The following is a 15,022-nucleotide window of genomic DNA, read 5'->3' on the forward strand; positions in this document are numbered from 1 at the left end:
GCAAGAGAGAAAAAACAAAAAGAGCTTGAGTCCCGATTGGAGTCACTATCCGAGAAGTTTAAACAGTTTCCCACCCCGAACAACCGTAAGCTGTTGGACATGGCCAGATCGGAGCTTGACCTATGCCTTACCGAGGGTGCTGAGCGTATACTGCGCTGGTCCCGCCAGCGGTGGTATGTGAGAGCAAATAAACCAAACCGTATGTTAGCTAACAGACTCCGCACCTTTGCCCCTAAATTTAACCCGATTACCCTACGTGATCGAAACAATGTCCTATCAGGGAACCCGAAGCATGTTCTGGAGGAATTTGGGTTTCGCCTTGCGAAGCTATATGCGGCACCAGAGGATAATGCGGCTCAGAGCACGGCAGACTTCCTGGAAAGCCTTTCGCTCCCATCCTTAACGGGGGCTCACATTGCCCTCATGGATAGGGATATTCAGATCACTGAAGTTCTACAAGCCATAAAGGAACTTAAGGTGGAAAAACGTCCTGGGCCTGATGGGTACACCGCGCTTTACTATAGGAAGCTGGCATCGGTAGTAGCCCCTCATCTGGTGGCAATGTACAATTCGGTCAAAAACGGCAGCCCTCTCTCCCCAGATCTTCTGACTGCAAATGTGGTGATGATTCCTAAACCGGACCGTGACCACTCATCTTGGGCAAATTTCAGGCCGATCTCGCTCATCAATGTTGATATGAAACTCTTGACAAAAATCTTGGCGACTCGACTAAACTCTTTCCTCCCCCGTTTAATAAAAAAGGACCAGGTTGGCTTCGTACCACAGAGACAGGCGGGAGATGCAATTCGACGTATAGTTCAACTCCAGCATATAGCCCAGGCTCGCTCCCAGGAGTCCATGCTTCTCTCCCTCGATGTGAATAAGGCCTTTGACTCCTTGTCTTGGCCCTATCTCATGTCTGTCCTACGGCACTATGGATTTGGGACCTCATTTATGACTTGGATGTCGGCCCTATATGATTCCCCCCGAGCAAAAATTAAATATTACGGATTTGAATCCCCCATTTTTACTATCCACAGGGGAACCCGCCAGGGATGTCCGCTGTCACCCCTTCTTTTTGTGTTGGCACTGGAACCTCTGGCGGAGGCAATAAGAGCTCACCCAGATATCCGGGGCATAGAAATAGCAGGTTGCCCCCATAAGATTTCCTTATTCGCTGATGACATTCTCCTCTCTGTCACCTCTCCTAGAACTTCCCTGCCAAACTTACACACACTGTTGCAATCCTTTGCATCTCTCTCAGGACTCCAAATTAACTCATCTAAATCGAAGGCATTGTCGACTAATCTCTCTGTGGAGTTACTGGGGGACTTGCAGTCGGCCTTTCCTTACCAATGGGTTTCCTCTTTGCCTTATTTAGGAATCCGTCTCACATCAACATACCAGGCTTTATATCAGGCGAATTATCCACCATTATTCAAAAAATTAACGGATATGTTGTCGGCGTGGTCCTCCTTACCTCTTTCATGGTTTGGGAGAATAACGGCCATTAGGATGGCATATCTCCCAAAATTACTTTATTATTTTAGGGTTCTCCCCATCCCAATTCCCTCCCATGTCCTCAATATCCATCAGCGTAGGATCCTGCAATTTATCTGGGGATCGTCTCGCCCCCGTATTAATAAACAAATCCTGTTCGCCAACAAAAGTAGTGGGGGCCTCTCGGTCCCGAATATAAGAGACTACTACGTGGCTGCTGCCATTGCTCCGCTCTCTCACCTTCATGAGACGTATCAACTCCCGCTCTGGGCGACTATTGATTTGCTTGAGACGGACCCTGTCCCAATCTCTTCATTACCGTGGCTCCCACCTGCACATCGCCCTAAGATTACAGGGCCTTGTATGATTCATACGTTACGAGTTTGGGACTCTGTGAAGTACTCGGCGGGGCTGGCTTCTCCCCACCTCCCGCTGCTGCGACTTCTACGTTGCCCACTTTTCCCTCCAGGCCTTCATGACTCCGTGCAATTCAAGTGGTGGACCATGAATGGCTTCGGCGATGTACACTCCTTGCTTACTCCCACAAAAATTTTACCATATGATGTATTACGTTCATCACACGATATACCTCTACGGGAGTATTTCAGGTATCTCCAGATCCGTCATTTCCTCCAGAGTCTCATTAAATCTCAGGACGCCCCGTACAGGTTGACACCGTTTGAGAGCATCTGCAGATCCAGGCCCCACTCTCCTGGTCTGATATCTATGATATACTCAGCTCTGGTTTCTAGGCGGAGACCTCCTGTGCGGTCTTATCATTTGCAATGGGAGAGGGAGTTGGGGAAGAAGCTGGACCCGGAGGAATGGCAGGCAATGACCCTAGCCATATCCAAATGCTCGCGCAATGTGATAATTCTGGAAAATGCATATAAGGTGTTATACCGGTGGTATTATACCCCGACGCGTCTGGCTCGCTTTGTTCCAACCTGTTCCCCACTTTGTTTTAGAGAATGTGCCCAAGAGGGCACTATGGCCCATATTTGGTGGACCTGCCCGCGGGTGTGCAGACTATGGGTCAGGGTGTACGCATTGCTCCGTAGCCTACTTCGAGTAAATCTTAAAAAGGATCCATTTGAGGCACTCCTTGGCAAACCAATCACTGAGCTGTTACGCCCAGAGCGCCAATTGGCGCAACATCTCTTTACTGCAACTAAGTTGACAATAGCCAAAGCATGGAGAACCCCGGCTCTGAGTTTCGAGGCAGTCAAGAACCGCCTGAATGATGTTATGGTCAATGAAAAATTGTCTTCTGTTCTTTCAGACACTCACGCCAAGTTCCTGCGTGTCTGGCAGCCCTGGATAGCATATAATTATTCTCCTAGATTTGATGTTGCTTTATTATCGATGTAGGGACCGGTGGTGCGCACCCTGTGAACCCATTCTCTTCCCTCCCTCCCCTCTCTCTTCCTCGACCCCCCCTTCTTCTCTCTTTTGATCCTCCCTACTCCTCCCCTGCTTCTCATTCAACAACCTCTTTTCATCCTCCCTTGACTCACTCTACATCTTCTTTTCCCCTTCTCTCTCTTGTCTCACCAATTACCAGTAGATGATTACTATGGGCTGTTAATGCACTGTATGACATGCTTCTGTTGCAGTCATGTGAAAACCCGGGTTCACCCGAACGCAGGGCACATTGGAATCGTTCGGGCAACAGCCTGCTTTAATTACTACCATGCAGTGAATCACCTGTACTGTTATTTGTACGACAGCCTATTGTATTGGAATGTAAACTTGTTCTTTAATATTAATAAAAACCTTTGTAAAAGAAAACTGAAAAGTGGACTTTAGGCTCAAATCACAAAGCTCAGACACCGTGAAAACATTTATTTTCAAAAAGTGGCAGTTAATTTTAGCCTAGTTCTATGAGATTTGAAATTACAGTCACATGGCTAAAAGAGAGATCTTGCTAGTAATAAAAAATTTAATTAAGCATTTTGCATTTTAAAGGTCCACTTGAAGATGACTACAGTTTTCCTTTAAGATGAAATGACCTTTACCTTGTATTAAGATGGGGCTCCAATATCTCCTGAATATGTTCTGGAAATCTCCTCCAAAGCCTCCGTCCAGGACAGTCAAGCCTTCCTTCTTTGCATTCATAAATTGATAACAACTCCTGCATAAATACAAAACTGGAAATAAGGTAGTGTCAAAACATTTTACAGCCACTACAAAGTCTGAAGAGCCAGTGTTTAGGAAATGGCACAGCCACAAGGGAGAAGCAACTTGCTGCAATCTCTTGCAGACAAGTTATATACGAGGCTATGCCCACGCCCCCCCCCTTTTTTTTTAATAGATAAAAACATTAAGACCCCTTTCACACCAGGGTATTTTGCAGGCGCTATAGCGTTAGAAATAGCGCCTGCAATCCGCCCTAAAAAAGCTGCACCATTGTCTGTAATGTGAAAGCCCGAGAGCTTTCACACTACAGCGGTGCGCTGGCAGGGAAAAGTCCTGCCAGCAGCTTCTTTGGAGCGGTGTGTTTACCGTTCCTACCCATTGAAATCAATGGGGCAGAGCTGTAATACCACCGGCAAAACGCCGCTATTGCGGCATATTGCTGGCGGTTTTAACCCTTTCTCGGCCGCTAGCCTGGGGGTAAAAGCGTCCCGCTAGCGGCCGAAATGCGCCTCAAATCCAACAGTAAAACGCCGCTAAAAATATGGGTGGCGTGGTGTGAAAGGGGTCTAAGAGCAGTATTCTACAGATTGTGCTTTTACCACTTCATACGAAAGCGCTATGACTTTAAAATGGAAGAGAAATTAAATCAGCATGCCCTGTAAATGAAAATGAAGTATGCAAAGACTTGAAGCTCCACAATGTGAGGAGAGATACAGGATATTATATATAGAGATTTTTGTTCACCTGAATAGCATAAGCAGCAGAATCTTGAGCACGGACATTATCAGCATAAGCCAAAAATGCTCTAGTCAACTCCAAGAGCAGCTCATAAGCAAAATTCAGGTCTTCAACCCCAGTCTAAAACAAAAAAATGAAAGAAAAAAGGCTTAATACACAGCCTCCAGTCTCAAAATATGTACCATTACAGACAAACTCAAGCCATTTTTTTTTGTTTTTGTTTCCAATAGATTCAGAAATTGCTCTCAAATAATGACTGCTTTTCTTGAACCCTTGGGGAGATTTCACTTCACTTCCTGCCTGTGACTGCAGAACAATAAATTAGGGTCACCATAACAGGAAGACATAAACATTAAACAATTGCTATCCTGGCAATTTTTCATTTTTTCAAACAGGTTAAAAATAAGCATTTTTTGCTCGAACATTACCCCCAGACATTATATATTATCTGAAAGCAGAGGTACTGGAGAATAAAATGGTGGCTGTTGACTTTTATGTCACACAATGGGGTTGATTTACTAAAGGCAAATATACTGTGCATTTGCTCCAGACCTTAGTAACTGAGGTAAAACTTTGCTTTACAAAGAATACTCAAATAAAATGCATGGAAAAAAAAACACAGCATTTTTGTTTGTACAAGATTGGATGGTAGAAACCAGTAGAGCTTCCCCTCAGATCTAGAGCAAATGCAATTAAAGCACACTTGCAGTGCACAGTATTTTTGCCTTTAGTAAATAAACCTCCATATCTGTACAACCATTTACCAAAACACAATCTTTCAGGTAAAAAAAAAATAAATAAATAAAATACAAAAAAATGAATTGTATTGCACGTGACTAAAATATAATACGCATTTTTTTTTTATAAAATATAAAAGATAATGTTGCATTAAGTAAATAGATACCAAACATGTAAAGATTCAACATTGAATTCCACTGAGAAATGGTGACAAACTACATAGAGTACCTAAAATTTTTCAAGTGACGCTTTAGAAGCCTTAACAGTGCAGAATTATTTGTGAATAAAAGCCAATTTTTGCCCTCACGCTGACATTTACAGTGATACTGCACATGTGTGGTACAATTGCGGTTTACATATGCGTGCATGTCCGGGAAGTAGGGATGCTTTTTATTTTTTTGTAAGTTTATTGCTATCACAGGGGAACTCACAAGTCCCCAAGTGATAGTTTTCAGCAGGTAATAGGTCATCTTTATGGAAACATCAGGGGTCCATTCGACCCCCGGTGTCTCCCCCGCAGAAAGCAGGTAGTCAAGCACAGATCATGCTTAAATGACTGCTTACCTGGCTGTAACTGCCAGGGAATGAGAGCTTTGAAATCGGAGGTGATGAAATCATAGTTGCTTTTGGCTTTATTTGTCACAGAGGAGATTGATGCGCACGTCCACCAGCTGTAACAAAAAATGACACCAAGATCATGGCTGCAGCTGCAGTCAGTCAGCATTTTATAAGCCTGGTTTAAACTTTTCCCTATTTTACTATAAAAAAAATGTTTTGTTGCAGTCAGTACTGCACCAATGAGAACAAGCATGTAAAATATATTAATGTTGTACTAAAATCAACATAGAATATGTATTTGCAGAAAATACACTAAACTTTCTTCTTAATGTGAGCTTATACACTATAGCTTTTACTTGCCAAAGACAAGTAAAAGCTATAGTGACAAGAGACCACCATTGAGGCCAAACTCTAGGTTCAACAAAATGTCAGAATAGAAAAGTTATATGTGATTTTTCTTGAATTGATCTTCCTTGTATCTTTTAAGTTTGTGTAGTAAGCGAGCATAAAACTCTTTTGCCCTGTACAACAGTTTTCGTTAAAGAAAAAAGCCTGATCATTGCTGCCGTCTCTCCTGACTGGTATTTTATTTGTCCCCCCCCCCCCCATAATTTTCTGCAGGCAGCCTGTAGTGAAGGACTGGTAAGAATCTGTCCATAAAACACCCCAATCCTTGATTGGCACAATATGTTATTCAGACAGGCTATTTACAGTTATAAAAAGCCTACATTTCCTGAAGAAACCAGTGTGTTTGGAATCTGGTTGTGCAATCAATATAATGTCATTGGTTAAGTTGTCTTTACCAGAAGGCTAGGGAGATGGACATTCAGGAAAAAGCAGTCAATCAACAGCTTTGTTCGAACACTGAACCTTCCCTTTAGCCAAAAGGGAAAGAGGCTACCTGTGTGTGGTCTGAGAACAAGCTCAGATCACCTATATAAATAAAAAATGTTTTATGTTTACAGAGCACTATTACCGTACTTCCAAGGTTTTAACATTTGTGCCCAATTTAATGTAATGTTAAAGCATAAGAAATTCACCACGTATGCCTAGTACGTATGCCTAGTGGTCATCCCAGTTAATCACATTTAACTACCTAAAAACTACTAATTGGGTTTTCAAAGATATGTCACTTACAACAAAGGTAGAGCCTTTGCCTTGTGCATCACTAGTTGAAAAATCCAGTCTTCCAGGATCAATTGCACCTAGTTGTCCAAGGCATTCACCACAGAGTAGTTTTGCCTGTGGGCTGGCATCCTGGCACCCAATTAACAGTACAGTTACCAGCTGTGAAACAACTGGCTCCACAGTTTCACTGTCTGTTGCATACTGCAATAGTTTTTCCTGAAAGAAAAGTATTAGGACAGAAAAATCAGACATGAACTTGAGCAACAGTCAAACTATAATTTAATAGCTGACAACAGTGCATGTGTATATGATCTCTTTGTTCTGAAGAAATTATGCAAGTTTGGTAATCAAAGAACACATTTTAGAAGGCCAAACTATCAACCTATTCTACCAGGGGCAGACTGACAACTCATGGGGCCCCCCGGGCAATAGGAGATTATGGGGCCCCAGGCAATAGGAGATTATGGGGCCCCCAGGCAATAGATTATGGGGCCACACAGTATACACACACACACACACACACACACATACAGTATACACACACAGACACAAAATATACACACACAGAATACCCATACACACACTGAAAAGGTACTGGAGAGGTGGGGCAGCTATAATCTTGGGATTTTTAAAACAAACACAGATTTTTACATACTGTCCCTAGTTTTATTGAGGCTGCCAACCCTGATGGGGCCCCTTAGTGGCATGGGGCCCTCGGGCAGTGCCCGAATGCCCAAATGGTCAGTGCGCCCCTGTATTCTACCTATTATTATTAAACAGGATTTATATAGCATCAGCAGTTTGCACAGCACTTTACAAAATAAAGGGTAAACCGTTACATTGCAATTTAATACAAGAGGATTAGGAGGGCAATGTTTATGGGAGCCTACAATCTAAGAGGGGCAAGTGGTATAGAATGTAATAACTTTGAGGGATGAGCTGATGGAGAAGGTAGTACAGATTTCAGGTGAAGGCAGGATAGGTTTCCCTGAACAGATGATTTTTCAGGAATCACTTGAAGGTATACAGAATCAATACTAATTCAAAAAGTATCTATTACAAGTACTACAAAATTACAAGGTTCTTCTTATGAGTTTATACTATATAAGATGATGCATGCAGGCAAAAGAGAGGTATCTTCAGACGCATGTCTCTCTTCTAGTGTCACTGTTGCAATAACTTTCTGTGGATCTATAGCTTACATTCACCCCTAGCATATAGATTTCATTGTATCCAAGAAAGCAGGTTCTTCCATTCTGAATCCCAGTGTAGCACTATCCTCAGACTTTTAAATCAGTTTTTCTCCTTTTAGTACATTTTAATCACGTGCACCATTAATGCGTTTCATTAAAACCTTTAGACATCCTACTCATGCTCTTCCAAAGCTTATACTAATTTACGTAGTTAACATGTATTCTACTGCTTAAACTACATTTGTTAGAGCCTGTGTGTATAACAGATGGGGACCCCAAAGCCTTTAATGAAACATATAAGCTGTGTCAGTGTAGGTCTGGTTGAGCTTGTACTAAACACTGCCAAATTGATGGGGCTCCAGTGACCCACTGACACTTGTGTATATAAGGCTATAGAAAATCAAAGAAAATGTTATGTTAGCAGAGTCTTGCAAGAGAAATATCTGGTGTTTGTAAAATTTGAAAGGATAACTTTAGTGAGCAAAAAACAGGGTACCTGGTTCTTATAAAGTGTCTCCTTTAAGCTAGTGAAAGCATGAATACGGACATCAACATTTTCATGCTGAATGGCTTTTATTGATAACTGCAATGCTGTCTGAAGGTCTGTGCTTTTGTTTGTCTCCTGGAAAAAAAAAAAAAAAAAAAAGACACAGATGATAACATTTCTAGTTTAAACCAAAGACTTCCATTTCATTTATTTATAAAAAAAATGCAGCGAGTCAACAAACTTTGTAAAATTTGTCAACCTTTTTATCTGAGAGAAACTCATAGAGACATTTTTTTCAGGCTTCAGGGAACCCCTGCTAAATCAGTTCATTAGTGGTCAGTGAGAAAACTGTCCCTTACATTGTAAGTGTAAGAACGTTTCCTGCCTATTGTGGTAGTAGGAAGTATTCGATCCCTTACCAGTGATGGTCAAAATGTCACACTGACAGCTAAAAAGATTATAGGGTTCATTCAGCTGCTCTGCCAAATGGCAATGACACCAAAACTTTCCCGGCGCCATTAAATGGGAGATCAATTAGCCACAGTTTAAAGAACCAGTAGCAACCTGTTTTGAAGTGGTTGTCTCTGCCACTGCTATTACAGCATACTTTGCCCTCTTAACTGTCAAGTACAATGATAAATATACAAAGGGCCAATCACCACTTGATTTAAAATATAGCAACTCAGAGGATAACGAGGGACAACCTACACATTTTAAAGCTAAAACTACCCAATAATTCTTTAAAATGTAGCACTTACTTTTCTGAATTCCTGAAGAACTTTCTGGATTTGCTTCAGCTCTGGGTGATTCGGCAGGAAATATATTTCATGAAGGAAATCTTGGACAGCATCTCTATAAAATCAAATAAGAATCATCATCAAAAAAAAAAAAATAATAATATAAAAGGTATTCCACAAACCTGTGGTGTGATAAAACTAGTTCACATAACTAAAGTATCTCATTGATATAAACATGCTTGGGTATTAAAGAAATTCTATAATGTTTTCGCTAGACTTTAAGGCATTTAAGTTGAACATGTTCACACAAAAATGTATATTAACATCTAACCTACCTGTTCTCTACTATGAGGTAATAGAACACATCAACTGTTTCTTTTGGTTGTATGTGTAGCAGAGGCAGTAAAGCAACTATGACATGGCTAAGAAGGGGACCAAGGTATGCGTGATCCAGGCATCGAACAAACAAGTCCCAAGCTCTAAATTATACAACACAGAAAGGAATAAGCTGTTAAACTACACCTTAAATTTGACAATATATAAACAAAATACAAAAATTAAAAATATCATAATATAACAAAAATATATAACAAAAATATCATCAATGGCAAAGTACCTGCAACAAAGTTCCGGAAATTCCTCTTTATAACGAAGGCCGGTCCTTAAAGTTGTCATCATCTTCACTCGTACAGAGCTGATATGTTTAGGGCCCAATAGTTTCATCAGAGAAACCAAACTGTTCAGAGCCTGATGATCAGAAATAGAATATACACTGCTCAAAAAAAAAAATAAAGGAACACTTTTTTAACAGAGTATACCATCAAGTTAATTAAACTCCTGGGATATTGATCTGGTCTGTTAAGTAGCATAGGGGGTTGTTAATCAGTGTCAGCTGCTAAAATTAACAACAGGTGCACTAGATGGGAAACAATGAGACAACCTCTTCAACAGGAATGGTTTTACAGGGGAAAGCCACTGACATTTTTTTCCCTACTTATCTTTTCTGACTGCGTTTCACTACATTTGGCTAGGGTCAGTGTTACTACTGGTAGCATGAGGAGTTATCTGGTTCCTTTAGAGGTTGCACAGGCAGTCCAACTCCTCCAGGATGGCACATCAATACATGCCATTGCCAGAAGGTTAGCTGCGTTTCCCAGCAGTCTCAAGAGCTTGGAGGAGATTCCAGGAAACAGGCAGTTATGCTGACTTCTGGACAAGGCTGTAGACCGGTATCTGCGTCTTTGTGCAAGGAGGAACAGGTGGAGCACTGCCAGAGCCCTGCAAAATGACCTCCAGCAGACCACTGGTGTGAATGTCTCTGACCTATCAGAAACAGACTTCACGAGGGTGGCCTGAGGGCCCAACGTCCTCTAGTGGGCCCTGTGCTCACTGCCCGGCACCATGGAGCTCAATTTTCATTTGCCATTGAGCACCAGAATTGGCAGGTCTGCTCCCAGCACCCTGTGCTTTTCACAGATGACATGTGACAGACGTGAAAGGCGTCTGCCTGCCCGCATATCTAATTCTTTCATATGTACTCTATGTAGAATTATTCATGTTCATCATCTATGTCTTCTTTATCATTGTGGTACACGTTTTTAAATGTATGTTAATAAATCTTTCATATATTTATAGTTACTGTCTGAGGTGTGACTCTTTAAAAGTACCCTGGGCAAAATGTTTTTTTTGTGTCGTACATACCAATTTGGGACTGAGACACTACCTCAACACTTCTCACATTGGCTCTCATTGTTTTTCTATGTTAAACTAGCATCACTCAGTTTGATTTTCACTTGAAAAGCTAAATACCAAACTGATAGTGAGCATTTGTTATATGGTGAGAAAAATAAATAAAAACTGATGAGCAGGTATTTCTAAAATGTACAGTAAAAGAAACAGTATGTATGGAAGGTCCATCTTGTGAACTGTATAAGCATGTTTATCAAGTCAACAATCATTCAGTGAAAAAATTACCATCTTTTTGTCTTCAATGCCAATGCTGGAACTCAGCAAGTGCATATTAAAGAAAGCAAGAATTCCTAATAGTTTGGGTTGCAGGTAATCAGCCTACAGGGTAAGAAAATAAAAGTTCGAAATGTGAGAAATATATAGCTGAAGCCTCAAGTCATTTAGCACTACTGTCCAGTACATTCTTACCATTATTTCTGGCTTAGTGATGTTTCTGGGTCCTTGGTAAGGATCATCATTGGATGGAAAGGATGCCAAAATAGATAGTCCATTGAAGACCTGCTGATAGTGCTCACCAAGCCGCAGCAGCAGCTCATTGTGCAGACCCTGGTAATCCTGTCTCAGCAAACTGCCCAGTTCAATCTCGGTTTCATTCTGTTCTCAAGAAACAAACAACTTGTATGAAAATATAAATGGCTGTCTGCTGTGCTGACAATCTGCAAGTTATAACAACATGAGCTGGACAGACACATAACATGAAAGTATGACATATATTTCACTGTAAATTAGCTTTCTCTTTATTGCAATGAAATTAAATTGAAAAATTACTATATTTAATTAGTTACACTCATATTTTTTTTCTGTAACACTTATCGTGTATTCATCGTCTTTATTGGATTTGGTTATGTACTGTAAAAAGACCTTTGTACTGATATCTAGTGGTAATTCAGTACAACTGCAACTTGTAATGGTTGTAAAATGAAACAATCCAAATTACCTATGTCTCTAAGTTAGTTGATTTAGTTCTTGGCTAGACCCCCCCTCTTTAGGTTTTTCAGTTAGTTTTCCAGCCTTCACAGTGGACGCAAAGTTTAGATAATCATTGTCTATTTACATTTGGATATGACTGGTTGACAGCCATGTACTCCTTTTTGACAAGTAAAACAACGTTGGATTAAATCAATCTTTTTCAACCATAGTGCCTTAAAAAATTGCCAAAATTTTATAAAAGCCAGCAGGTAGATCAAGCCTGCCTTTTAGTTACACAAACAACAGTTTTTTATTGCACCATTACAACCTTCTAGCCGCCGGCGTCCTAACAACTAATTATGTAATCGGTCGATGAGGAGGATGTTAGGTGCTGTACAGCATCCTTGTTTTCCCCTCTCCTCCGCACTGGGGGTCACATTAGCGAGTGAGGGAGAAAATAAACGCTGGAATATTAGTCAGTATTAGTGTGCAAAGGTGTATTTGCTTTGAAAGAATAAATCACCTCTAATGTTGGGTGTCCAATGTGTGTATTATGTAAAACTATTTGTTTAGTTGCTTCATATTTTTTAAAAAGAGGTGCCTCTAGATTGTGCAGAATGCAGGGTGCATTGACTGAAAAAAAGGTTGAGAAACCCTGGTTTACAGCAGAAGTCCCGCACATTTTTATTTTATTTTTTCAAAGTTAGCAGCTACAAATACTGCAGCTGCTGACTTTTAAATTACCTGTCCAGGGCGCCCGCAATGTCGGCACCGGAGGCAGAACTGTCCCTCAGTCCTCGGATGCTGCTGCTGCTGCTGCTGCCGCTGCCATCTTCGTTAAGGGAATCAGGAAATGAAGCCTTACGGCTTCACTTCCCAGTTCCCTACTGCACATGCACAAGTTGCGCTGTGCAATCCGAATGGTCCCTGCTGCCTCTGGGACCCGTGTCCCCCAGCAGACAGCGCGGTGGGACGGGAAGAGGCGTAGACTCCCGCGGGAGTCTATGCCCGGAAGTGGGTGCAAATACCGGTCTTACACAGGTATCTGCACCCCCCCCCCCCCCCGAAAGGTGCCAAATGTGACAACGGAGGGTTCCAAAAAGGGGGAGGTTCAGTTTTTGTGTGAACCTCCGCTTTAACTGCCGTATTTAGGGGAGAGTTGGGTTATCTTTGTAAAGTGCTTAATCAGCAGGTGATTATATTGGCTGGACAGACTGAGGTCTAATGGAGGTATGTCAATGCATAAAGTAGTGCTTGAAATAAAACAATACTCGAATTGCTTCTCATTTAAAAAAATCAAGTTGAATCATGTAAAATCCCAATTACAACGTTACAGCGAAAGGGAATTTAAAAGATACATTTTTTTTACTGCAGGAGCCCCCAGAGTATTGTGCTTGTTAACAGTGGATCAGGGGTGCAATGTCAGGCTACTGTAGACAAGCCCTGTAGGTTCCCGCCCATACTTCTATATGGGTTGTCAGGCTTGTGAATAAACTACAATTGAGCTCATCACCAACCCCCCCCCCCCCCCCCCCCACACACACACACAGTATATTGAGAACCACAGGCTGTCTGCGGTAAGACAACAGCTTGACCACATCCTGCATGGAGCGCTGCCTCCTGAAGGAGCAGGATAAAGATGGTAGCCCTATGCCCTGATTGAGGTAAAAGGATGAAACCACCTTAGGTAAAACAATACCTTGGACCAAAGAGCAACCTTATCTTTGTAAACTACCGGGACGGGCTTCATGCAAGATAAGGGTGCCACCACTGACACCGTCCTGGAAAAGTGATAGCGAACAAAAAAAATTCCCTTGCAAGCAAAGTTGACATAAAATAAATCCCCAATGTCAAATGCTTGAGTCTGCATCGGTAAAAGTACCAAATTTAGGTCACACGTAGCCACAGAAGTAGTCTAGGAGAAATAATATAAGCCATCCCAATATAAGCTTTGCAGATGCGGTAATAGATTTTTCTACAAGTAAATTTTCTGCCACTCAAAAGCCTAGGGATGACTTGAATTAGCCAGGCCCCCATCTATCTCTCAGAACATGGGCTTCAGGCCATCAAAGCCAGTGAATAAAAAGCAGGATGGAATAACGGACCCCGAGACAATAGATTTGGACAATCTGGCAATGGTTGCAGAACATTCGATAAAGTACTCAGTAATAGTCTCAGTAGTTTCACGTTCCTCTTGGCCAAACTGGAGCAGAAGAATGACTAGAATCATTTTATAATCGATCTGACAACAGACCAGGGCAGAGCTTCAGAGGAGGAAAGGCAAACATCAGGGATAAATGATCTAGTAGATACCAACATGGACTTAAAGATTAAAAATTAATTCTTGCCAGACCAACCTTTTAACATTCTATGAGGGGGCGAGCCATAATTTGGATAAAGGAAGGCCTGTGGACCTTGTTTAGCCGAATTTTGCTTTCGGTGCGACACAGTATGTACCTGGATAAAAAATGTGTTGCAGGAGGTTTGAAAAAAATATTTAAATTTTAGTTCTTGAGCAGGACCATAACTTCACAACAGGATATAGCAATTTTACAAGACCTAGTTACAATAGAGGGGTGGACAGCTAGATAGCAGATTAATATTGGTAAATGTAAAGTAATACAATTGGGTGCTAAAAATGTAGTCACTTGCTAGTGGGGGAATCGAGGATAGAAAATAATCTAAGTGTCATTGTAGATCATGGATGTATTTACGCATGTATTTACTAGAATTACAAAAACACTGGTTCACCCAAATCTTGAATATGCAGTTCAGTTTTGGTCCCTAATCCTTAGGAAGGATGTCCTTGATGTCCACTTTTGTGGGGAAAGAGAATAGCAAATAAAAAAATAATAATATAGCATATAGAATTGCAACACAAGTCATTGTAATTGAATGTTATTAAAAATGACCTTTCTTTTTCAATCTGCAGCTCTGTAATTTTCTGAAAATGCAATGCAATATGGCTACCTGGAGGTGTTCTGTACATAGAATGTGTACAGAACACCCCCCAGAAAGATAATTCCCTGCTTGTGTGATTGGCTCACCAATTTTTCCCAGTGTCTGGGGCCTGGCTGACTTGGTCATCCCTAGGCCTTTGAGTGCCAGAAAATCACCTTCTAGAAAAATCTTTTATGCATATATAA

The 15,022-nt window shown here is 41.4% G+C and overlaps 1 protein-coding gene across 3 annotated transcripts in view; it reads right to left on the reverse strand.

The window, feature by feature from the left end:
- Positions 1–15,022, reverse strand: part of ATR (ATR checkpoint kinase) — a 182,090-nt gene that overhangs the window by 127,176 nt on the left and 39,892 nt on the right. For all 3 annotated transcript variants that reach the window (XM_077488215.1, XM_077488214.1, XM_077488216.1), the window contains 9 exons: positions 11,376–11,561; positions 11,193–11,285; positions 9,835–9,965; positions 9,554–9,697; positions 9,240–9,333; positions 8,491–8,616; positions 6,811–7,017; positions 4,384–4,497; positions 3,519–3,634 (listed from right to left, as the gene is read on the reverse strand). In XM_077488215.1, the coding sequence (XP_077344341.1) occupies positions 3,519–3,634; positions 4,384–4,497; positions 6,811–7,017; positions 8,491–8,616; positions 9,240–9,333; positions 9,554–9,697; positions 9,835–9,965; positions 11,193–11,285; positions 11,376–11,561 (1,211 nt within the window). The remainder of the gene's footprint in view (positions 1–3,518; positions 3,635–4,383; positions 4,498–6,810; positions 7,018–8,490; positions 8,617–9,239; positions 9,334–9,553; positions 9,698–9,834; positions 9,966–11,192; positions 11,286–11,375; positions 11,562–15,022) is intronic.

This window comes from Lithobates pipiens, unplaced genomic scaffold (assembly GCF_037356315.1).
Source record: "Lithobates pipiens isolate NorthernLeopardFrog02 unplaced genomic scaffold, aLitPip1_a1.2 Scaffold_18, whole genome shotgun sequence".
NCBI lineage: Eukaryota > Metazoa > Chordata > Amphibia > Anura > Ranidae > Lithobates > Lithobates pipiens.